The 25,914-nt window shown below is 41.9% G+C and overlaps 1 protein-coding gene across 6 annotated transcripts; it reads right to left on the minus strand.

The window, feature by feature from the left end:
- Positions 1-1,159: 1,159 nt before the first annotated feature.
- On the minus strand, positions 1,160-22,768 carry LOC103403845 (dual specificity protein phosphatase 1-like). Of its 6 annotated transcripts, none has more exons than XM_070815515.1 (7): positions 22,398-22,768; positions 21,280-21,431; positions 21,048-21,183; positions 20,470-20,590; positions 16,429-16,650; positions 2,151-2,296; positions 1,160-1,473 (listed from the first exon to the last, which is right to left on the minus strand). In XM_070815515.1, the coding sequence occupies exons 2-7, from the start codon at positions 21,385-21,387 to the stop codon at positions 1,451-1,453; spliced, it is 756 nt and encodes a 251-aa protein (XP_070671616.1). In that variant the 5' UTR covers positions 21,388-21,431; positions 22,398-22,768; the 3' UTR covers positions 1,160-1,450. The 6 variants fall into 6 exon arrangements, with proteins under 6 accessions (XP_070671616.1, XP_070671614.1, XP_070671615.1 ...); XM_070815513.1 differs by having other exon boundaries at positions 22,059-22,767; XM_070815514.1 differs by lacking the exon at positions 22,398-22,768 and adding an exon at positions 22,059-22,361 and having other exon boundaries at positions 21,280-21,446.
- Between the last annotated feature and the right edge of the window lie 3,146 nt (positions 22,769-25,914).

The raw sequence follows: 25,914 nt of genomic DNA on the forward strand, positions 1-25,914 counted from the left end.
TCAAAACAGACTGTTCTTGCAAGCGGTGATAAATAACTGGCACCAAAGAAAAGAAGAAAGAACTTTCATGGCAACTATATATAAAAACACGTACGAGAATCCATGACGAATTAATTGGCCTTGGCATGAACTTTGCTACTAGCTAGCTTTACATCTCCCGCCAATATCATTGACGACAAAAAACTTTTCCAGTGTTTGATAGTATTTATTGGATAGTAACGACTAGTGGGTTATGGCTAAGAAAGATGAAAGCTTATTTCAAGATACGTACGTAGGTTACTACGCTATTAGGCTTAACAAATTGGTCTTCACAACTTGTATGTAATCTTGTGGATATAATGCATCACTGACCTTGTGCCCTTTGTTTGTCAAGTTTTGTACTCCTAAGATAAACTTGAAAAACACTAAAGATAACAAGAACACTCTAGTTTTAAGCCAAAAACATAAACTGCATAATTTTGTTCTTGGTGCTTTGGTTTTCAATGAAAAAAAAGGCAGAGAGGGAAAATATAAAATTTTCTTATAGCACTTGTCTGTGACTCGTCAATAGAGGTTTAATACGTACAATGGTTCAACAATCATTCATAAACCATATAACACTTAGGTTGCACCGTTTCAATAAAGGGGCACAATTTCATGTGAAATGTCTCTTCATTTGAATTCAATCTCTAGCTTGTAGGACATGTTTCTGAAATGCTTTTGATACTATAACGGAGTATCAAAGTTTAAAGTTTAAAACCGACTAAACACCTCCCTACATTCGATGTGACATGAAGAATTTGAATTTCACGACGACATCCACCGGTCCTTCAACATGCCCCGAACGGTCGCTTTACGAGGTTTTATTGGTCCGACCGGTCGTTCGACATCAGTCCATCTGGTCGCTCCTGTTGCTTCTCCCAAATTTCAAAATCCTGCTTCAATCCAACTATCACTGTAATAATTCCGACCCGTCACCTCTTTCATATCTTTTGTTTTGAAATTTCCAACAGTATTAGGTATTAGTCACAAAAGAAGTCGTGTTCTCATATTCTCCTTCCTTTCAATTCCCCTCCAGTCACTCTCATCCTTCCCTTTGATTGATAAATACATTTTCCCAACACAGCATTGTTTAGGGTTTATATTTGTTAATTGGTATTTATATACAAATTAGCATCCCTTCTAACATCACAACGGGACAGTACCAGTCTGCTGATCTATATATACCGCGACGATTTATACACACTTAGGGCAAGTTTATGGGAACCTCTACATGTATTAAAAGCTTTATGCAATAAGAGCTTTATTGCACTTCTTACAACCTAATCGTTCATAGTCAGCTTTAAATCCAGAGCACATCATTTTCTTTTGTAACAACTGAAAGTTCTATCTGTACCACCAAATTTCATCTAACTTGGGTAACGTATATATTAAAGCGAGGTTCTTCAACGCAGGAGTCCGCCCACCTACATTATGTTGTCTTGTTCTCTTCATCTGCTCGAGCATATAAAGGAAAATCCAAAGCAAATCATAAACAAACCAACATCAGTAAAAAATATATAAACATGGAACATAGATTATGTACATAAGAATACCTCCTTAAAGCGAAAAACCTACATCTTGATATCACATAGCTCAGCTGACAACTACGGATTTTGAAGGGCCAAACTTTTGCACAATAGTTTTATACCAAGAATAAGTGAAGATGGTTTCTGTCTCACTTGCATTTAGTTGAAGCCATCAATAAATTGAGGGCCTAAAAACATGCTTAAGCATTATCCTAGAGTTTTTTTTCACGGCCGACTTATATGACAGCATATACTAACATGAGATCAGTTTTAGCTTAAATCTTGCCACAAAATATGCGTGCCACACTCAACATGTGCACTGTCATCTTACCCTTTTGTGACACGCATTTCCAATAAAGTATAGTGAGAGCTAGCCCCCTAAAATCACCAACAATGTTAATATTAATGCCAACACCAGTATCATTAGAACAAACTATATGCTTAAAATTCATGAGTTCGGGTCAGCAGGAAAATGTTATGTTATGGTTTGGCTAAGGAGGAGCTCTGTCAGTAAAATCAAGACTATGCTACACAGGTTCGGCTACTTCAGGCGGTAATTCATAAACTTTAGTTTGGATTAAAAGTGTAACGATAATGACCCACCACTAAGAGACCTTTCAAGGCTCTGCAGTTGTGAAATGAAACCAGCATTAGGAGATGCCTGAGGTCGTCTGCTCTTCACATGTTCAAGAGCTTGAGATACGCTCATAGCATGCTTTTTCATCAGATATGCAACAATAATAGTCACACTGCATGGAAAACAATTAAAAACTCCAAATTCAAATAATATTAGGAAGCAAACTGTTTCAGTCAAGAGTATATTTTCTTCTATGCTGTACAAGTGTCCTGACTTAGTTTGAATATGGCTTACTAGAATTGATGAACATTGGACAGAGCTTGAATCTGATCTAGATTCAACCAAACTAGGCAAAACTACATAACTCTTGACCTTTATCTAGTTAAAAGTTAAGGTTCTAAAAGACGCTAGGCGCTAGTCGGGCGGCAGGCTAGGGCCTAGTGCCTCGGGGCTAGGGCCTAGTGCCTCGGCGCTAGGCGAACTAGGTGGATTTAATTAAATTTATTATATAACATATAAATAAGTGCCTAATTACACTCTAAAAAATAAAAAAAATATACTTGTAGTGAGAATTTGGTAAAGTTAAAACTTAAAACTTAAGTCATCATAGCATTGTCATCATCACAGACTAATGCAATAAAAATAAGAAAAACACAAAATCCAAAACCAAATTTGAAAATTCACTAATGCATAAACTAGGTTCTATTTTAGTAGGTTACCCAGAAAACCCTTTTAAGTTAATTAAAAAACATTTAAAAACAATAGAACTGCCTGGATACCGCCCAGCCCCTACCCGATTTTTCTGCGAGTTTTCGCTTAAATCGCATCGGTCCTCCACTGCCTAGCCCGCCTAGATACCGACTTGGCCGATTTTTAAAACCAGCAATTGAAAACCAATTTTTTTTCTATTCTAATATTTAATAACAGTGTTTGGGCCCAAAATATTGGTTTGGGCCGAATTTAGAATTGTTCTCGGCTTAGAGGTCGTGCTTAGGAGTCGCTGGGGGTCATCCGACTTATGGGCCATATAGCTAAGGCCGGCCGTGCCCTATTAGGAGTCCATAGGTGGTTGAATCTTGATACAAGAAGGAGTTTCGACAGGATAAGGATGTAGAAGTTTGAGATTGAATGCGGCCTGATAAGGGGGTTGAGTTCAAAGTCCTAGTAGGAGTAAGAGTGGTTGAGATAAGGTTAGATCGGGGGAAGGAGTTCTAATCCGAGTAGGGTTGTGATTCGATTGGAAGCAGGTTGACTATTATAAATAAAGGGATGAGGACATCATTAAAGTCTCTCCAATTCAACACACAAACTGCCCTGCGCAAATTCTCGCTCTACATGAAACCTCTTAACAACCTTGAGATTTTTATTTTCCTTTTTCGCCAACACACTTTCAGTTTGGATAAACAGCACTGTGAAGGCAACCAGCGAACATCTTCAGTTTGGATAAACAACACTGTTGCCGTCGAATCAGCCGATTGTGAAGCACCTTTAGTTTGGATAAACAGCACTGTGACAGGGCCGATTGGTTATCTATCCAAGTCTCGGTCGAGAATGATTTTCGAATCCTTATTAGTAGAGGTCATCTCATTAGCCTTCTCGACGTAGTGAGGTGTTACAGGTTACTACATTTGGCACATTGAAAGCTGAATTTGGTATTGAACTTCGTAGAACTAGCAACCTTGTCTTCAAGCTCTAGAACCTGAAGGCCGATAGTGTTTCTTCCTCGATCGCAGTCGCAAGATCGAGAAGTCAACCGTGCGCTCAGCGCAACATAAACACATTTTACTCCTCGGCTGAGCTCAGCCGACGAGTTGGCACGCCTCGCATCAATCGAAGGACGTAGTTAGCTCATTAGTTACTCGGCCTACGCACCACGTAGGCTTGGTAGTTTTTAGGGTCAACATTTTGGCACGCCCAGTGGGACCTAGTGCTAAAACTACGAAGTTCATGACCATCGAGATACGATCAGTAAAAAAGAAAACAACCGTGGGAAAATCAGCGACCAATCTGCCAGTTCAGAGTCCTGGACAAAAAGTGTCACATGCGCGAAATCCTCTCGTTGCTGTGACCCTTAAGGCTGCAAGTATGGCACACCAAGAAAAGGAAGTTTGCCTCGAAACACAGAAGTACTTAACCGAACCGTCGGCGTTTTCATCGAAGGAATAATGGATGACTACGACGAAGACGATGGTGAAGGCTCTGACCCTCCAACTAGGTCGTTTCTTCGAAGACGGCTTGATGAGCAATCTCGACAAGTCGAACAGACAGTTGTTCAAAAAATGAACACTTTGCTCGAGGTAATAGTAATGGTGAGACCCACACTAAATTGCTCAAGTTATTAGTTAGCAGAGTTTTCGAAGGAGGATCTGCTGATCAGGCTCGGCAACTTCCACTAAGAAGTAATCCACTACAGGCCGAAGTAGTGTTTACTCGGCCCAAAACGATTGACTTAGAAAAAAAAGGGAGGATCAAGTAGTAGGTCAGATGGATCCAACCAGAGAATGGAAGCGACATTTGTCGATATGACCGAGGTCCAATGAATGATCGATTCGGCCTTGAAAAAAGGGTCGAAGTTCCCGAAATTCATCCATCCATATCCAGTTTATGTGGAAAAGTTCGAATATCCTAAAGGTTTCAAGATTCCAGATTTCAGCCTTTTTGCTGGAGAATCATCCTTATCCTCGTTAGAACATGTGGCCCGTTTTACTACGCAATGCGGAGATGTCAATAGTGATTTCCATAAACTACGGTTGTTCAACTTTTCGTTAATAGGCTCAGCATTCGCATGGTATATCAACCTCTCACCTAATTCTATCCAAAGCTGGGAGGAGTTGGTCGAGAAGTTTCACGAACAATTCTATCGATCGGGGATGGAAATGTCAGTTTCTTCATTGGCTAGGATAACTCAAGCATTTGATGAGTCACCAATGGACTATCTTACAAGGTTTAAATTGGCCAAGAATTGGTGCCGAGTACCTCTTCCCGAAGTCGAATTTGTTAGGCTTGCTTTGAATGGGCTCGACGTGGAGTACAAAAAGAAATTTCTAGGGGCAAACTTCCGGGATATGTATGAGTTAGCCCAACATGTCGAGCAATATGATTATTTGCTCTGAGAAGAAAAGGTCTCAAAATCCCCATCCCGAGGAACGATTTCCAAAAAATCGCATGGTCAGCTACGAATCGGCCGAAGGCGAAGATTCCCAATACGTCAGTGTGGACGTGGCCGAGATAGTAATAGATAAACCATATGTCTGCAAGGCATTAACTCAAATTAATTCCAAGGATGCCAAAACCCGCTTGACCACTGAAGAGACGGCGAAAACATCGAAAGTTTACACTTTTGATATCACAAAGGCAGAGGCAATTTCGACCAATTGTTGTTAGCAAAGATTATCAAACTTTGGCCAGGACATAACCTTCCTAAGGTCGAAAAGCTTAAAGGGAAGATGTATTGCAAGTACCATAACTCGACTAAGCATACCACGAACAATTGTGTCGTTTTCCGTGATGATATTCAAAGCTGGATTGACAAAGGCAAGCTAAAGTTTCTCGAAAAACGAATGACGGTTGATGCTGATCCATTCCCTTCGGCAACAGTTGGCATGGTAGACGCCCATTTGCCCAAGAGAAAATGGAAAAGGAAGGCCGAGTCTGTCCCATTACAACACGTCCCAAAGAAAAACTCCCAGCCACGACTCAAGATTGACCTATTTTCCAATGAACCACCTACCAAGTTTTCAGGACCAGCTGTAGTCGAATCTATGTCAGATTTCAGTGCATAAGAAATTGATGGGCCGATGGTTTTGTGTAGCAACTGTAGGGCACGCGTTGTATTAACCGAATCCAAGGAGAGATCAACACCACGACAACCATCCAAGTCCGCGACGACACCACTAAAGGAACTTGGAGGAGGCCAATGCCAAAAAGTGTTTGGTAGGCTCGGCCTTCAGGAACAGACAGATGGTCTTACCTCGCCCAGATGACGCCTTGACTTCGACGGGCCGTTTTATAACAAGGATTATTACTCGCGTAATTCCAGCAGCTCAAGTTCTTCGGCGAATAAAAAAACCTTCAAACCATCTAAGCCACGCGACCAACGTTGGTACATTTACAATTCCCCCACTGGTATGTATACTGCACTATCCAAATCTCAAAAATGTCGACGCCAACAGATAGATTGCATGGCTCGACGATAGGCAGCACATGCTATTCCAACTACTAAATGGTAGTCGAAAGAGGCAACAGGAAGCGACGATGACCGACGTACCCCGACCATCATGGCCGAATTACTTCAAGAGAAAAAGGCAGTTGATCGCGACTTTGAAACCACCATTGAAGAGTCCGAGAAACGCATCAAACTCATTCTTCGGCCCGGGGAGATGAAAGCTCGGTTCGAGCATTTCAGAAAAGAAGCCGAAAGCAAGCTTCCTTCATTGCCCCTGGAAGTTCCATTAATAAAGGTCCGGCGAAACCTACACCCTCAATTCCTCAGCTAATCTTTGGAGTACATGCGCGAATTTCATAAAGAACATTATGCCAATGACTTGTATGGCCTGCCCAAGGCATGTCAAGAAGCCATCGACCTGGCACTAACTTGCCCTGATGTTGAACAAATTATCTAGAAAACCACCGATCCAGCAATGAAAGCCAGGTTCCAGCACATATGAGAAGCCAGGGTCCTTAGCTTTGAAGTCGATCCATACACGGACATTGATATAGCCGAGCTTCCTTTTTCTCTTGACGACCTTCAACATTTACGACACCACTTCGAAGTCTTTTCGACCGTATCTTTCTTCGATCTTACGACCGATGAAAAAGATCAGGTGGCGCGACTGGATGCCTACCTAGACACAAGAGACGCCCAGATCGCCTATGAGGAATGAGCTCGTAAGGCATTGCAGGGGCAAAATCAGACACCAATAACGAATGGGCTTGACGACAACAATCAGAAGGAAGCAAGGTCGGGTTACATGGCACAAGAGCAAGTACGTGTTGAGACACATGATAATCAGGCCGAAGATGTTCTAACGACCGATGTTCCAGTCCTCGATAACCCGGAAGACAACGACCAGGATCCAATGGGCCCTTCAGTCCTTGAGAACATGGAAACCAGCATGGTCCATGTTTTACCTGTTGAATTCCAGCCAACTACACACCAACCAAATTTCTTGGATGGTGATATGGTGGCTGAGGAAGCCACACAAGTTGATTTCATCACCAACACCGAAGATGAGCAAGCAAATAACGACGCCAAACTTAAAACAGCCTTGGCCAAATTGTTTCCTCGCTCATCCTCGGCTAACCTTCAACATTTAAAGCCGTTGTATGTCACGGCCCACATTGAAGGTTACCCAATCTCTAAAATTTTCGTCGATTGCGGGGCGACGGTCAATATCATGCCCATATCCGTCATGAAAGCATTACGACGATCCAACGAAGAACTCATCCCATTAGGGATAACCATGAGCAGCTTTGTCGGTGATTAGTCTCAAACTAAATGAGTGCTCCCTTTAGAGGTAAACATTGCAGGTCGCAATCACATGACCGCATTTTTTATTGTCGACTCCAAGACCGAATATAATGCTTTGCTCGGTCAGGATTGGATTCATTAAGCGAATTGCATTCCCTCTTCCTTATACCAAGTTCTCATTTTTTGGGACGGCAAATCGGTTGTGGTCCACCTAGTCGATAATCAGCCATTCGAAACCAACATGATTCAGGCCCGCTATTATGACAATCACGTTACATTACCCTACATGGTTTTAATGAGGATGGACGACCGACTTCGATCTTAGTCCAGAAAGCCATCGAAGTAGGCGCCGAGACTGTACACCAGGATTCGGCACGACTTGGCTTGGCCGACTTAATTACCTACACGGATGAATGACGCCACAAGAGAAAGGCATCAGGCCGCGGTTTCATCTACGATGGAACGTCTCCTGGCTCATTGGTATGCTATTTCTAAGCATCCACGATTGGGCATCAACTTAATCAAATTTTTGGCCGAGGAAGATAACGGCCCAGTACTATCGTTAGATAAAGATCAGGCTGCACCGGCCGAACTTGAAGACAGTCGACCCCAAGTTAAGGACCCTTTAGAAGAAATAAATGTTGGAACGACCAATGCCCTTCGACCGTTATTTATTAGTGCATTGTTACCCGATTCCATGAAAGTTGAACTTTGTTAATTACTCAACGAGTTTAAAGATTGTTTTGCTTGGAGTTATCATGAGATGCCGGGCCTTGATCGGACCCTTGTTGAACATGAATTACGCATCAAAGCTGGTTGTAAGCCTTTCGGCCAGCCCCTCGCCGATTCTCGATCAAAGTACAGCTCGGCATAAAAGACGAACTAGTTCGACTTTAAAAAGCTGGGTTTATTCGGACCGTTCAATACGTCGAGTGGTTGGCCAATATCGTCCTGGTGCTAAAGAAAAATGGCGCCCTACACATCTGTATCTATTTTTGTAATCTGAACTTGGCAACGCCCAAAGATGAATACCCGATGCCGATCTCCGACTTGTTAATTGATGCCATAACACATCACGAGATCTTATCCTTTATGGATGGCATGCTGGTTATAATCAGATTTTCATCGCCGAAGCTGATGTCCAAAAGATCGTTTTTCGTTGCCCCGGGGAACTTGGCACATACGAATGGGTCGTCATGCTCTTCGGCCTCAAGACCATAAGTGCTACGTACCAACTAGCTATGAACACTATTTTCCATGATTTAATTGGTACCATCGTCGAAGTCTACATCAACGATGTGGTCATCAAATCAGCACGTCGGCAGACCCATTTGGATGACCTCTGTTAGGCGTTCCTGCGCATGCACCGACACAATCTTAAGATGAATCCCGTGAAATGTGCTTTCGGCGTATCAGCTGGAAATTTTTTAGGCTTCCTCGTACATCACCGTGGTATTAAGGTGGATGACAACAAGGCTCGTGCAATCATTAATGCTCCACCCCCGACGACTAAGAAACAATTACAATCGTTGCTCGACAAGATCAACTTTCTCCGACGATTTATTGCTAATTCAGCCGGGAAAATGAAAGCCTTCTCCATGCTTTTAAAACTTAAGGACTCCGACACCTTCGAATGGCGTGTTGAGCACCAAGAGGCATTTACGTAGATCAAGGTCTCTTTAACGACTCCACCAGTCCTCGTCCCACCACGACGGGGCCAACCTCTTAAGCTATATATCTCGGTGACTGAAGAATCCATTGGATTCCTTCTTGGACAAGACAATGACGCTGGGCGATAACAGGCCATTTTTTACCTTAGCCGAAGCCTCAACCCACCAGAGATTAATTACTTCGCTGTCGAGAAGCTTTGTCTCGCCCTATTTTTCGCCGCGTCAAAACTCAGACATTACATGCTCTCGTCAGTCACTCAGGTCATCGCCAGACCGATATCATTCGTTACATGCTCACTCGGCCGGATCGGCAAGTGGACGATGGCCCTTTTTGAGTTCAGCTTGCAATATGTGCCCCAGAAAGCTGTCAAAGGTCAAGCTTTGGCTGATTTTTTGGCCCAACACCCTTCCCTGTATGAGTTCGGGGGTAATGACATTGACATCGGCTTGGTACAAACACGTGATAATTACTGGACGATGTACTTTGATGGTTCTAATACTTCTATCTTGGCTGGTGTTGGGATCGTTATTCAATCCCCCACTCATAATCGTTGGTATTTTTCTCTCAAGCTCGATTTCGATTGTACGAATAATGAGGTCGAATACAAAGCCCTTGTTATCGGCCGCGGCGTGCTACACGATTTGCGGACAACTCGTGTCCTTGATCTTGGTGACTCCGAACTTGTCATTAATCAACTCAACGAGACTTTTCATTGCATGAGTTGTACTCTGGTGCCTTACCACATGGTTGCCAACTATTTGGCCGAATCTTTCGACAGTGTTACTTTCAAACACATTTCACGAGTTCATAACACTAACGCCAGCGAATTAGCTCAAATAGCCTTCGGAGCACAACTCATGTGGGGCAAATTAGGCCGAGAAATACCTGTGTCACGACAAGCACATACGGCTTTGATTAATCAGCAAGTTCTCCAACGTGATTGCATAATCCGTACACGGGTCATGTCTTTGCCTTCGTTGTTAGAACGAAGGGACAATATTGAGGTTTGTGCCGTCGAGGCATTACCAAACGATTGGAGAAGGACAATTATGCGATATATTGATAACCCCAACGAAAAACACGACTGACAGACAAGGGTTCATGCCACAAACTACGTATTATACCAGAATGAGTTGTGTCGAAAAGGTGAGGATGGGTTATTGTTGCTATGCCGTGGCCCGTAGGAAATTGCTCGAGTAATGGCAGAAGTACACGAAGGAATTTGCAGAGCCCACCAATCTGGATGAAAAATGTGTTGGCTACTTTGGCGGCACAGCTATTTCTGGGCGAGTATTCTGAAGGATTGTATTGAATATGCAAAGGGTTGTGTACAGTGTCAAATCCATGGGCCTATATAGAGAGTACCGTCCGAATCATTACATTCGGTCACCAAACTATGGCCGTTCCAAGGATGGGCCATGGATGTTATCAGTAAAATCACACCATCAGCCAAACATGCATGGATACTTGTTGCAATAGACTACTTCACCAAATGGGTCGAAGCCAAGTCATATGCCGAGCTAACATTTAAAGAAGTTTGTAATTTCGTTAAAGAAAATATTGTGACTAGATTCGGCATGTCAGAAACAATCATAACAGATAATGGTACGAATTTTACATCTGACAGATTTAAGGAATATACGGCAAATCTAAAGATTCGACTTGAGCAATCTATGCCGTATTATCCGCAGGCGAATAGACAGGTCGAAGCGAGTAATAAGGTTCTAATCGGTATTCTTGAAAAGATAATAAAAGAAAGGCCGGGTATGTGGCATTTAAAGATAAACGAAGCGTTGTGGGCTTATCGAACTTCTCTACTTACAGCCACTGGAACGACTCCTTACGCGTTGACTTACGGACACGACATAATGTTGCCAGTAGAGCTAAGTATAAACTCGTTGCGAGTAATTGAACAAAGTAGTTTGTTCAGCGCCGAGTACAATTGGGCCATGAGGCAAGAATTAGAAGAGTTAGAAGAAGCTCAGCTCGATGCTTATAACTTATTAGTGGCAAGAAGAAGCTTGGCAAACCGTACTACCTGTAGGAATTAAAGACCCCAGGTTCGGCAAGTGGTTGCCGAATTGGGATGGGCCATTCGTTATTCATAAAGTTCTCAGCAAGGGAACATATCGTCTTAGGGATCGAACTGGTATAGTTCATAAGTTGCCAATCAACGGGAGGTTTTTAAAGAACTATTATCCAGTCACATGGGAAATGCGGGAATAAAAGTTCATTTCATTAAATTCGCAAAAAGTGTACAAATGGAATGAGTCGATCAATTACAATCAAATAATTCTAGGGTGATGAAGGTAGGAGAGACTCAAGAACGACCTTCAACACCAGCCACCGCACCTCGCCCATCGTGACCTTAGCTTGCCGATTCCTCTTGTCCATCTTTAGTTGCTCGACTAGCCTTACACTAGCCATGTATTCGGTTAAGTAAGATTTGCCGCTCGACTCAAAATCCTTTGCAAGCTTGGAAGCAATTGCCGACCTTTGATTTTGGAGTTCGGCAATTTGACGGTCGGCCAGGGCCTCATTTTCGCGTTTAAAACTTCAACTTTTGGACGAAGAGTATCTTGAGAGATTGTTGCAGCTTTCAAGTCATCTTTAGCCCGAAGGATTTTCTCGAAAATACCGAAATATTCTCGGGTCCGTTCTAAGGAAGAAGACGCTTGAGTGATAGCCTCGGTGCTCAATTGACCATCAGCTGCAAGATCGTTCAGACATGCACCCATTGAATCAAGGCCTTGACATTTAAGAACTTGTAAGCTGAGAGAGACGAGCTCCTGCAACCTAACAAGAACAGTTGATTTGGTCGGCCCGATTGTAACTGCTGAAGGGCCAGTCGCTTCCGATGTACTCGATAAGAGAGCATCGAATTTGACTTCCCATGAAGGCTGCACACAAAAAGGGTTTAGATGCAAGGAAAATCATAAAAGAATGTAGCAGAGAATTTGTTTTAGACCTGCCGAGAGGAGACTTCGGCCATGTCTCCGGGTTCATTGCTCGAACCTAGAGAGCTTAATGGCTGAGCCCAGTGTATTAGATTGCTTCTTAATTCACGCGACCGATGAAGGTTATGTTGTACTTTATGCACAAACGGAAGCGAATTATAACAAAGTACCAAATATCAACGTCGCAGGTGAAAGCTAAAACAAACAATCTCAAACTGACACAAGAGATTTACGTGGTTCGGCGTAAAACCTACTTCACGAGCGAAGCACGGCAAAGAATTTCACTAAACAAACGGAGATTACAAAAGAGTTTAAACTCTCACAACCCAAATCCCACAAATTACAAACCCTAAACCAAACGAGTAAAGAACCCAAACCTAATGGAGAAGATTCTCCCAAATTGCTCTCTAACTCACAAATTGACTCTCACCAAATTGTCACATGAATGAGCCACACTAAATACACTAACACTAAGGTCCTATTTATAGTGCATAGGACTTAGGTTATAATAGGAATCCTAATAGGAAATAAATCCAAATCCTAATAAAATAGGTAATTAACAAAATCTCTCCACCAAGGAAACTAACTAAGAAGTCAAAACCAAACCCAAATAGGACACCAAAACCAAATAGGTAACACAAACCTAATGTATTGCATTATCCTAATTTTGAGCCAAAAACCCATCAATCTCCACCTCGGCGAGAAATTAGCAAACTTCCAAATTTGGGATACCGAAATACAAATGCAAACGTGCACCAAATTCTTTTGAAACTGATCTCCACCTAGACTAAAAAAATCCAGAAGTCTTCAAACTTGAAATTTCCTCCAACGCTTTCTCCAACAAATTCCATTACGGAAACTAAAAAAAAAAACGAAACAAAATCCAAGCAAAAACTTGAACATACAAACAAAAAGTGCGAATTGCACTCCACCCAAAGAGCTTGAGTACCAAGCTCCACCTCTTCACATAACTTTTAGAGGAGTTTAGAACAACGATCTTCTGTAATGTTTGCATCAACAATAGCAAAAGACTTATCAAACAACTTCTTTTTGCCCTTGAGTTTAGGGCAATCTACTTTCCAATGACCTTCCTTATAACAATAACTACAAGTGTTTTTTCCAAGTTTGCTCCTTTCCTTATTCCTTCCTTGAACTACCAATGCTCCATCTTGTGTGTCAGACACTTTATTCTTCAGCTCTTTAGAATTCAAAGCGACTTTAAAATCTTCCAAACTAAGACTTTCTCTACTGATACGACCAATATTGCATACATTTTAACGCCCTTTAGTTTCGATTCTTGTTATGTTTTTGAGTGAATTTAGTTTGTTTCACTTAGTTTTATGTTTTTCTTAGATTTGAAGAGTGAAGATGAAGAAAGAAGAAAAATGAGCACTTTTGCGATTAAAATGAGTTGGCATGCTGGAAGCAGAAGCTGTTTGTGATCAGTCAACTTTACGGATTAAACTGTACTTCCTCAGAATGAACCCGCTGTTGAGCCTTATACCATTGGAAAGATATGGATGTTAGCTTTCAGAGGAATTTTACAGACTGTGATTTCGAGTTGTCTAGACAATGTTATGAAGGTTTTCGTACAAGACGTCGGTCAGCCGAGTCTATGCGGAAATTGCAAAGTCTGTTGGGTTTTTCGAGTCATAATTCAGTCGAAGTCCAAAGCCCAAGATAGAACGTGTTGAGCTGACTATAATCCTATTTCAAATGGGTTTGAAGTAATTATTTGGGAAGTTTACTTGCCACATCATTGAGTTATGCAATACAAAGGATATCACAAGACCTAATTATGTTAGGACTTGTCTACCATATAAAGGGGATTTTTGGGAACGTGCTTTAGAGGGGGTCGCGGCAAGGAGCAAAAAGAAGAGCAGCAGCCGCTTTCCATCTTTCCTAAGTTTTTCATGTTCTTAATATTTTTAATTATGTTTTCTTATTTTATGAGTAACTAAACTCTTTTTCTAGGGTTAGGATGATGCCCTAGCATGGATGTTTATGGTTTTTAATGTTATTCATTGGATTTCCAGTTTCTTTTAGATGAATGCTTAATCACTGTTTGAATTGTTACTGTTTGTTTGAGTTCTTTGATCGATCACCTTAGGACTTTGCATCTAGTAAGATTGGAAGATGAATTTGAGGCTGAACTAGCAATATAATTCAATTAGCTTCTTGTGGTTAAGTGTGGTAAATTACATTATTGCTTGACAAAGAATAATGGTTTGCTTGGTTCCCTTGTTTTCTAGAGCGTAAAGAGTCCTACTTGTTAAATTTATGCCTTAACCAGGATAGACTGCATGTTAGGATATACGACATCTGCCTGAACTAGGAGAGAATCATTCACTTAAGGAAAACTATGGTCTAATGTTCCTGACAAGGACTTAGATACGGGAATTATCATCTAAAGAATTGAAAGATCCATTGAATGCATTGCAACCTAAATTAGATTGCTTGTGGTTGATTCCGAATCCCTAGATTTTCATCACTTGCCTTATAACACAACGTTTTCTTTTCTTTGATTTCAGTTTTTACTTAAGGTTCTGTTTTTGTTCGTTTATAAAATCATCACAACAAATTCTTTACATCCTTGATTGATTTATTAATTAAGATTGAGTCTAGTTCGTTGTTTGGGGTTGTGTGTCATTAATATTATTAGATTTGGTTTAGTTTATCAAATTGGAGATTTAATTAGAATCCTCGTGGGAACGATACTTGGACTTGCAACACGCTATATTACGACTATCTTGTGCACTTGCAAGTTTACACCAATAACTACAAGTGTTTTTTCCAAGTTTGCTCCTTTCCTTATTCCTTCCTTGAACTACCAAAGCTCCATCTTGTGTGTCAGACACTTTATTCTTCAGCTCTTTAGAATTCAAAGCGACTTTAAAATCTTCCAAACTAAGACTTTCTCTACCAAATAGCATGGTATCGACAAAGTGTTCATACGAAGGAGATAAAGAACACAACAAAGTTATTGCATAATCCTCATCACTAATTTGGTTGTCCACACTTTTCAAATCCATCATAAGTTTATTGAATTCATCAACATGCTTATGAATTGACGTACCTTCATCCATACGAAGAGTATGCAAACTTTTCTTCAAATACAATCGTTTAGCAAGGGATTTGGTCATATACAAGCTCTCCAATTTTATCCACAACTCCGGTGCAGATTTGATGCTACCAACTTCACACAAGACTTCATTCAATAAAGTCAGTAGGATTGCTCCAAGTGTCTGTTCCATAACGTCTTCTTTTTCTTCATCAGTCCACGAATCCGGCAAAGCCTTCACACCTTTTAGTGTTTTCAAAAGCTCTTGTTGAACTAACAAAGCACGCATCTTCAATTGCCAAATACCAAAGTCATTGCCGTCGAACTTTTCAATATCAACTTTCACCGACGACGCAGAAGGCTTCATAGTGACTACCAAACAAAGGCCAAGCCGAAACCTGGGCTCTGATACCACTTGTTGTACTTTTATGTGCAAATGGAAGCGAATTATAACAAAGTACCAAATATCGACGTCGTAGGTGAAAGCTAAAACAAACAATCTTAAACTGACATAAGAGATTTACGTGGTTCGGGGTAAAGCCTACTCCACGGGTGAAGCACGGCAAGGAATTTTACTAAACAAACGGAGATTACAAAAAAGTGTTTAAACTCTCACAACCAAAATCCCACAAATTACAAACCCTAAACCAAACGAGTAGAGAACCCAAACCTAATGGAGAAGATTCTCCCAAATTGCTCTCTAACTCACAAATTGACTCTCACCAAATTGTCACACGAATGAGCCACACTAAATACACTAACCCTAAGGTCCTATTTATAGTGCATAGGACTTAGGTTACAATAGGAATCCTAATAGGAAATAAATCCAAATCCTAATCAAATAGGTAATTAACAAAATCTCTCCACCAAGGAAACTAACTAAGAAGTCAAAACCAAACCCAAATAGGATACCAAAACCAAATAGGTAACACAAACCTAATTTATTGCATCATCCTAATTTTGAGCCAAAAACCCAACAGGTTATCTACGTTCGATGGCCACTGAGGTGGCCAAGAAATATAGATAACACCCTTTGGCGCATAGAATTTTCGGTGAAATGAATAATTGGGCACTTGACATTTAATATTTTTCTTGGTTTAGACTTGTTAGAACAAAATTGACAAGAGAAAGTAATCGAGCCTTACAAAAGCAGATGTCGCTTCTTGAGAGGGGATATCGAGGTCTTGGTCCTGTGGGTGAATTGGAGTTTCTGACGTCGTTTCAGGTTCAATGATAGGCATTTTTCCACGATCGGCTGCAAGAGGATCAACCTGGTCGGTCGCCTCAACCACAGAGGGAGGATCAATGGAAGGAGTTGCGGTTGGTTGAGAGCAACTTGCCGGCAGAATCTCGTCACTCTCGTCATCCTGAAACAAAAGAGCTGTTAATACTTTTGAATTTAATGAGTGAAGAGAGTTGCCAGCATATCATACCTCTTCTAAGATGATCGCTGATTGTTTTGGATTTTTGGGGAGATTTTTCCCGATCAAAGGGGTTGCCTCCCCCAGAACGGGTGCTACAGTCAGCTTCAGAGCTGCAGACGTTTCGACCAGCGGTATAGCAACTGGTTCGACTGCGACCTCGGGGACCTCAGGGGCCGGGTGAGCTTGGGTTGCTGGGTTGGTTGAAGATGGTTGTTTCTTCGTTGAGGTCTGAACAACAGGAACAAGAGGAGAGACACTCGGAGCGATTGTTCTGGTGGTGTGGCTGGAGATAACGTGAATCTCTCGTGCTCATTTCTTCGCCAATTTCTTGACGCGTTTTGTGGGATGAGTGGCTTCACCTGCCGTCTCGGCATCCGAGTGAGGCTGTTTGCTTAATGTGTTTTGCGCGGCGGTTTTAGATTTCTTGGAGGAAGGGGTCAATTTTTTCTTGGCCATAGCCGGGGAGACCACGTCTGCCTGTTTCAATACCCGACCGCCTGAGAAAGCGAAATCTCATTAGTAAAACCGTTTAAGTGTTTGAACAATAAAGGTAGAGATAGTCGTGTACCTTGGGGCGTCTCTTTAGATTGAGGGGCATAAGTTTTTTTGGGCCGATCACAAAATTTTTTGTTACTACGTCCTTGACCGAAGCGCCAAAAAAGTCGTGAGTATTTTCTTCCCACCAGTCGTCGAAGATGTCGGTGTCGAAAGATTCAGGAACAGTTGGTCGAAGGCGAAATTTCTTACACTGTTCCTGAAACTCCTTCTCGGTGTCTTTGCACTCCCTTTCTGAAGAACCAAAGAGGCGTCCTCGGCTTAGAAGGGAGCGAGAAGAAAGTAGGGGCACCGGGCAACCTTGAAGGTACCCAAGCTGTCGGGCAGCAAAATGGGGGTGGTAGACTTCCCAACTTGCTTGGCGAGCATCACAACCGAAGGGAAGGTCGCGAGTTAACACGAATGACCCCCAGTTTTGACGAAAACCAGCATCTTTGCTTTCACTCCAGATTGATATGGGAAGTCTGACGGAGTGGGGGTATTCCTGACGACGACATATCAAAAATTCGTTGTTGAAAAGGACGTCTAGGTCGAAGAAGTGTTTGAAGACCTCTTTAGCTAGGTGAGGAGGCACTGGGCGAGGAGCTAACTGAAGGTCGATTGCTACAGTGGATTGGAGGTTGGAGATTTATGGCCGAAGTATGGAGAAATAAACCTGCAGCCAGAGTTGGAACACCCAGAGAGGTCCATTCTGATGCGGGTCAATCTTATTGATGGTCGTTTCTGCCAGGCAGCGCAAAAGGTTGGCAAGGATAGCGGGACTGAGCGCCAAATAGTGACCACTAGCCAGGGCTTCCGCCACCGGTGGCATATTTTAGACCAAGCACTTATTCGACTTAGTACAACAGATAAACTTGCTGTACCAGTAAAATAGGAAGGCCTTGTGTTCTCCCTTCCGTAGAATCGCCTCCCCTCGACCAGTAAAATGGAGGATAAGGGTGTTGTAGTTAAGGAAATTCTTATGCAACTTCTGAACTTCCTCTTTTGAAGGCTCTTGACCTTTTTGGCTCAACGTCTCGACGGCTTGTTCGTCGAACAACACCTTGAGGTCGAGGTTTAATGGGCATCCAATAAGGGTGGCGTCTATTGGAATGCCAGAAGGAGAAGTCCCAAGAATAGCCGAGATGTCGATGATGGTGGGGGTTATAAGGCCGAACGGAATGACCATGGTGTTGGTAGCCAAGCACCAAAGGCTTAGAGTTGCCATAATGAGTTCTTTATCCATGGTAATCTCCATGGTCGAGAGTTTAATGGCGTCGTGGATGCCGAGAGCCTCCCACTATTTACCAAAGAATTTTTCCATTCGTACGACCCATGCCGCCCAGTTTGCATTGGTCAAAGGCCAGGCTCCTTGAGGCTTTGTCAAACACCACTTTGACCAATCAAATCCTTGCAACAAATGTGCCAAGCAGATTGGTGATGAACGATGGCACTGTGTCCTTAAAGAGTGGGCCCAGGATTTGGTGAGTGGTGTTTAGGTCACTCTCGAAACGCAGGGTCTTGATGACGTTCCGATCGATGAAGTCTTTGCACTTGTTGCACTCGTTGGAGAGTTGGGAAATGAAGGGGGCCATTGATGAAGGCTTAAAGATATATGAGATGAAAGCTTGGGATTTTCTGGTATTGAAAGTTTTGAAAGCAAAGTGGTGAGAAAATTTCAAGGGTTTTGGAAAGCATAAGGTACGTGTGGAAGAGATTCGAGTATTTATAGGCATTTGGGAAGGAAGGCTAAACGTTTGATTTTCAAAATTAAGGATAGAATCGAGCGGGAAAGTTGCTAATCATTGTAGATGTTCAGGAAATCTAGGCAAAAAGGTTGAGGTTTTCGCGGTTTGAGGATGCACGATTGCGTGTTGCGGTAGGTTTAGTGCAAGAGAGATGTTTTTGCGATCGTATGTTTTCGAGGGTCATGATTGTGGATTGCTAGGTTAACCAGGGGACTGACATGTGGCAGGACGGTTGGGAAATCAAGATCGTGGGGTTATGTCTCGTAAATGTGCATGGTAGTATTTCTCAAGAGGATTCAATGATTGTCTTTAGGTCGGTTTCACTTCTTCAAGGTCGAGGGTCGAACAAAGGAATGTAGGTCGACGACCTCAGAAGCAAGGGGGTAATGTTTGGTTTGGGCCAAGTTTAGAATTGTTCTCGGCCCAAAGGCCATGTTTAGGAGTCGCTGTGGGTCATTCGGCTTATGGGCCATATAGCCAAGGCCGGCCGTGCCCTATTAGAAGTCTATGGGTGGTTGAATCTTGATACGAGAAGGAGTTTCGACAGGATAAGGATGTAGAAGTTTAGGATTGAATGCGGCCTGATAAGGGGGTTGAGTTCAAAGTCTTAGTAGGAGTAGGAGTGGCCAAGATAAGGTTAGATCGGGGGAAGGAGTTCTAATCCGAGTAGGGTTGTGATTCGATTGGAAGCAGGTTGACTACTATAAATAGAGGGAGGAGGACATCATTAAAGTCTCTCCAATTCAACACACAAATTGCCCTTTGCAAATTCTTGCTCAACGCGAAACCTCTTAACAATCTTGAGATTTTTATTTTCCTTTTTTGCCAACACACCTTCAGGTTGGATAAACAGTACTGTGAAGGCAATCGGCGAACATCTTCAGTTTGGATAAACAACATTGTTGCCGTAGAATCATCCGACCGTGAAACACCTTCAGTTTGGATAAACAACACTACGACATGAGGTCATCTTATCAGCATTTTCGGCGAAGTGAGGTGTTATAGGTTACTACATTCGGCATATTGAAAGCCGAATTTGATATTGAACTTTGAGAACTAGCAGCCTTGTCTTCAGGCTCTAGAACCCGAAGGCCGAGAGTGTTCCTTCCTCAGCCGCAGTCGCAAGATCGAGAAGTCAGCCGCGCGCTCAACACAACATCAACACATTTTACTCTTTGGCCAAGCTCGGCCGACGAGTTGGCACGAATTGTATCAACCGAATGATGTAGTTAGCTGATTAGTTACTCGGCCTGCGCGCCACAGAGGCTTGATAGTTTTTAGGATCAACAAACAGATATACAAATTCTAAAGTACATTTATCCTAAAACATTAGTTCGTTATCCATGATGTATCAAAGAGATCAACAGAACCATATTTCTAGGATTCACTTCACATGGGAATGATTAACAGTATGAGTTAAATTAAGATAGCGAAGAAGACAACCCGAAAGCAATAACCTATACTGGGAGAGAAAAATCACCTTCTGGATCTTCCCACAAAGCAATGAACCAACACACCACCACCCGATCTTTTAGCTTCATCAATATAATCGATGCATTCATCGAAGTGTTGTTTTAAATCTGTGCAGACTCTGTCCGCAACTATCTCAATTTTAAAAGAGCACCAAAAAATAAACATGACGTCAATTCTACAATCTCACACCTTGCCTTGAAACAACAAATATGATCACAATTATGTTAAACACTTGTAGACCAAGGCATTAGATACTTGATAAGGTGGGGTCTTGGGGTATAGAATCATGATTGCATACTGCAGTGGAATGTTATCTAGAAGAATGGAGACCACCAACAATGTACATATTTACTTATGCATTTCATATATATGCTAAATCATTTGAAAACCACTTATGATCGACTAAACAATCATCTCAGCTACACAAAACAAAGGGTTAAATGCAAGTTGAAGACTGTGTAAGAAACAATCAACTCAGAGACAAAAAATTAAAGTACAATTATCCCTAAAAAGTAGAGGGTAGCTTTAAAACCAAAATGACATGAGAAAACGAATTGCACTGGATCAGAGGAACGACATTCATACCATTTATAACCTTATACACAAAATCATTTGGATATGCAGGTGCCAAAGAATTAGCCACGGTCAAAATGTGTGTGATGTTTAAGTTTTTCAGTTCCTCCTTGTTATTTGCAGCTCCAATAGAACCCAAGAACAGACCCTGGAAAATGAAAATAATAAACTGCGGAAAGCAGGGCGGTAGAAACAATGAACAGTGAATGGCAAAAAACAGATCGTAATATAAAAATCTAGTGACCTCTTCAATTTGGCACGGAACATTGTCCTCTTTAGACAATCTTGTCACATGTATAACTCTCAACAATGCTGCAATTTGTTTCTTAAGGGATTCATCAATCTGATCCATTGCTAATCACAGGAACTTTTTTTCACTCTTGTAGACTAAATCCGCTGCAAGGAACACATCTGAATGATAAGCCAACCAAATTCATCAATCGGGTCCATTGCATCATATACTCAAACGAAAAGAAAACCCCGGGAGCAACAACTAACTGACAGAAGAACCGATATAAAATAGTACGTACAGCAAATACGAGATTCAGACCAGAGCCCATCACAATGCATAACACAGAATCTAGATCTCAAAACATGAACTTTGACTAATTTCTGAAATACCATCTTAACAAAAAGGAAATCAAGTGGCAAAATTCAGATCAAGTTTTCTTGAGAAAATAGACATAGACACATCAATCGAGTTTTTCAACATGGGACTGTAAACCCGGATGTAACCCTTTGGAGATTAGAGAATAACCAATTAAACAAGCCCGTGGGAGCAAATCAAACTATTAAATTACCATAAACAATTTTACCAATATGAATTCAGCTCATCCTAAGAAAATAAATATAAGTATGAATTTAGCTTTCCCCGATCATTGGTTTGTTCAACAACCCCAGAAGTGCAAAATTCAGATCAAATTGGACGAACAAACATCTAGAGATCAGGTGCGCGTGAGAATAAAAATAAAATTAATTGACAAAGATTGAAGAATTGGAAAGAAAATAGAAGAAAAGACTCACTGAAGAAGCTGCGAGTATCAGAAGGAGTGCGTCTGTTTGTCGCGCGTATTTGATCGTTGTGTTTCTCTTCGCTCTCCGATATATAAAAGTTGGGTTAATTACACTAACATTTAACACTAAACATCGAGTTTTCACAAAATTTCTTCGTATTTGAGACATTACACGAACATCCTTATTTTAATTCACTTTCACATAATCCTTCTAGTCAAGATCCTACTAATAAATTAACAACTTTACCATTACAACTAATTAATTAAATAACAAAGAGATATATTAGGAAAAAGAAAATATAAAAAATAAATTAATTAAAAACTTAAAAATAATTAAATCAATGCAAACCTTTATAAAGGTACTGTTAAGTATAATTGCCAGATTGGCATTGCGGGAGGGTCTTCAGTTATAAACAAAAAATGCCTCGTCAAGCAGATTGTTCCGGCAATAAGCCGCGAGCAAGGCTGTGTAAATTTCAAGAGGACTTTCACAGCACTTTTCGACCATTGTAAATTTCAAGAGTTGGTTCACTGTCCGCGAGCAAAGCAGTGGAGTTTTTTTTGGGAGAGGAAGAGGATGCGGGAGGAGAGAGGAAGAGAAGGAGAGATAGATTAAAGAAGCCATGGATGGCTTTGGCCTGCAAAATTGTTAGAGCAGTGACGGGGTAATGAGCAGTAAGGGTGGGGCGGGGGAAGGTGGCAATGGTGGAATTGGGGAAGGTTTAGAGTTTTCTCTTTTTTCCTTTTTCATTTTTTAAGTTTTTAATTTATTTTTTAATGTTTAATTTATTTATTTATTGTTAATGAAAAATTGACAATTCTTGACAAAATGTTCGAGTATGTAATATCTTAAATTTGTTACATATTTTCAATTGTAATTGTTTAAGTTTAAGAATGTCTCTCACACTTTCGATCGCAAGGATATTATGTAAACGAGATACTTATTCAGGTACATTTGCACGCATCCAACTACATTCATCAGATACCTCATGTTATTGTATTTGGGATAAGACTCTTACCCATCATGTGTTTTATCTCTTTAAGATGAGTTATCCTTTCTACATTTATTATTAAAACACACCTTTTTTTTGTGGGATTTATCTGATTGCATGCTTTCAAAATAAACTTATTGTTTATCTGGATGTTGAAATGGTTTGCGTTCTCATCTTGTTTTAATCGGTGCGGTGATTTTTGTCTATATATGAGATGTTAGGTCTTTGGAGAAAGTTCACATGAATATTGGTCTTTTGACAAAATAATCGAAAGGTAGCATGTCACATTCCGGCCCGGGCCCCCACCACATCCCGGGCTTGACTCCGCCGTAGTACGATATTGTCCGCTTTAGGCCCCAACCACACCCTCACGGTTTTGTTTCTGGGAACTCACATGAGAACTTCCCAGTGGGTCACCCATCATGGGAATGCTCTCGCCCGAACTCGCTGAACTTCGGAGTTCTTACGGAATCCGAAGCCAGTGAGCTCCCAAAAGGCCTCATACTAGGTAGAGATGAAAATATATATATAAGGCTTACATGATCAATTTTCCTAAGCGATGTGGGATGTTACATAGCAGCTTTGTGTTTTAAGTAAGAAAAATAATTTTTATACTGTTGCTATCTTGTGTTTTCAACAACATGTGTTTTTAAGAGAAAATATTATTTTTCATGCTGCTTTCATTTGAGTTTTTAATTGAATGTCAATTATGAAACTGTGCCTTGTGATTTTCGTAATTGATTGTTTTTTAACAAACACTTCATCATATATATATTCTGCATGATCAAGTTAGTATCTTGCAAAGTTCGAGGGAAAGGTGATTGACGACCGCATTAGTGTTGTGCCACTTCAGCTCGAAGACTGAAGAAAGATCGAGTAGCAAAGTGCGAAGACAAAGCTGCCAGCTAGAATGGGTGTCTAATTGATGAGTTTTTGTAAGTCTTTATGTGTTTATATCATATTTAGGGCCTCGTATTCAGACCTCGTATAAATACTCGAGGGACTTAAATGCAATTATGTAATAAAGGAATTGGCAAATATGTAATAAGTGAGGAGTCCTTATTCTATAAAAGGACCCCTCACCCTCACAATTAGGAGAGGCCATTTCTGGAGGTCGATTCCTAAGGCTCCTCACCCTCTCAACACTCTCACTCTCAGATCTCTCTCTCTTCCTCACTTCTCAGAGAAATACAATACAATCAGTGTGGACGTAGCCCAAACCTTGGGGTGAACCACGATACATTTTGTGTTATTTACATTTCATGCAGATTCACGGTCAGATTTACATTGTACCAAGACTTCCGGTTTTGTGCATTAACATTTGGCGCCGTCTGTGGGAAACAACACAGAAAACTATGTCAGTTCTCTTTCATTTTTTCACCTTCACCGTGAATCTGCAAAATCACAAAAACCCAAAACAAAGAGAAACAAACGCTTCCAGATCCAAATTCCAGATTATGATCTCACTCACTCACACTCTCTCTCTCGTCCACCGCACAAGCTCCGCTGTCGTCTTCCTCTGCCCAATCTCAAACCCGACAAGGGTGCACCCATCAGTAGCACCAGCCCTTCAGGACCCGATGTTCTTCGGCTGGCTCGGGCTTGCAGGAGGCACCCAAGTCCTTCGAGGAGAGGAAGCTGAGCTCTGATCTCTACTCGTCGGTGCCAAAATTATTCGACAAAAAAAAAGGCCCTGCATTGCGGCGTTGGAACGGCGTCGTATATCAATTTGGGGTCTGCTGGTGATGGGCGATGAGAAGTCGTCATCATCGATCGTAATGGTGAGCAGAGACAGAGAACCGCAAGATTGCGAGCTTCTCATTCCCGTGGCAGACTCCGACGACGAGGGTGCATCGCCCAAACCTTCTCCTCACGCACAGATGCGCATACCAGCGCCGCCGCCTGCCATCTCATTCAGAAGCATATTCCATCACAATGGTCAGATAGGTAGGAAACGGCTTTGTCAACGCTGCGGAAGCTGACGCCCAGCCACTCACATCCAAAACCACTTTCGCCCCAATTACAGTGCCCGAGTCTGACCCAACAACAAACAACAATCCGGATAAAATCCAGAACCCGGATCTGGTCCCAATTCGGACACCGGGGCTGCTACTACCCCAACTAACGTCAGCAACGATTCCACCTCAATAGCTGATAAGCGATGGCTGAGTTGGCCCAGGGACTGCGGGTTTCGGCTAATTATGCCGGTTCTGAAGGTCGGTAGCATTATTGGCCGCAAAGGCAAGCTCATGAAGAAAATGTGTGAGGAGACCCGAGCTTACATTCGGGTCCTGAACGACACTATTGGAAATCCTGATCGCATCGTGCTGATCTCTGCAAGGGAAGAGCCAGAGGTACCTCTGTCCCCTGCAATGGAGGCTGTAATAAGAATATTCAAATGCGTCTCTGGATTATCTTCTCACTGGTTCCCGACTTTCTCTCTCACTGAATCTCAAATGGCGACAATCATCCACCTCTCTGCAACCCACACTTCATCTCCCTCTATCCACTTATTCTCTTCTCCTCCCTAAATCTTGCCTCCCTTGATCTCATAGCCCGTCTCATCTGTTCGGCGCGGCCGAACGATGTCGTTTTTCTGTGAAGATCGACCCTGCCCTTCGTCGTAAATATGTAGACTGGAGAAATGCAAACTGCAACCTTCGAAAGAGAAAGAGCTGCCATGGGTAAGCCTCTGAGCAACGGCGGACCTGCCTTCTACTTCGTCCAGTCTAAGATTCCAATGGTTTGCTATGGTTGGAATTGAGATGGGGACAAGGTCCTAGCAGAAACCAGGCCGAAAGAGAAAGGCAGTGGCAGACAAAGCAAAAGGAAAAGAGAAAGAAAAGGGAAAGTACAAGCAAAAGCAAGTGAGTG

This window comes from Malus domestica, chromosome 16 (assembly GCF_042453785.1).
Source record: "Malus domestica chromosome 16, GDT2T_hap1".
Lineage (NCBI taxonomy): Eukaryota > Viridiplantae > Streptophyta > Magnoliopsida > Rosales > Rosaceae > Malus > Malus domestica.

Excerpts from the sequence above, each read along its gene's own strand:
- LOC103403845 (XM_070815515.1), bottom strand. The coding sequence starts at position 21,387 with ATGGATCAGATTGATGAATCCCTTAAGAAACAAATTGCAGCATTGTTG. Across the intron at positions 20,591-21,047 it reads TGTGTATAAGGTTATAAATG|TTGCGGACAGAGTCTGCACA; the intron begins GTATGAATGTCG and ends AAATTGAGATAG. Across the intron at positions 2,297-16,428 it reads AAGAAGCGACATCTGCTTTT|TGTGACTATTATTGTTGCAT; the intron begins GTAAGGCTCGAT and ends TTTTCCATGCAG.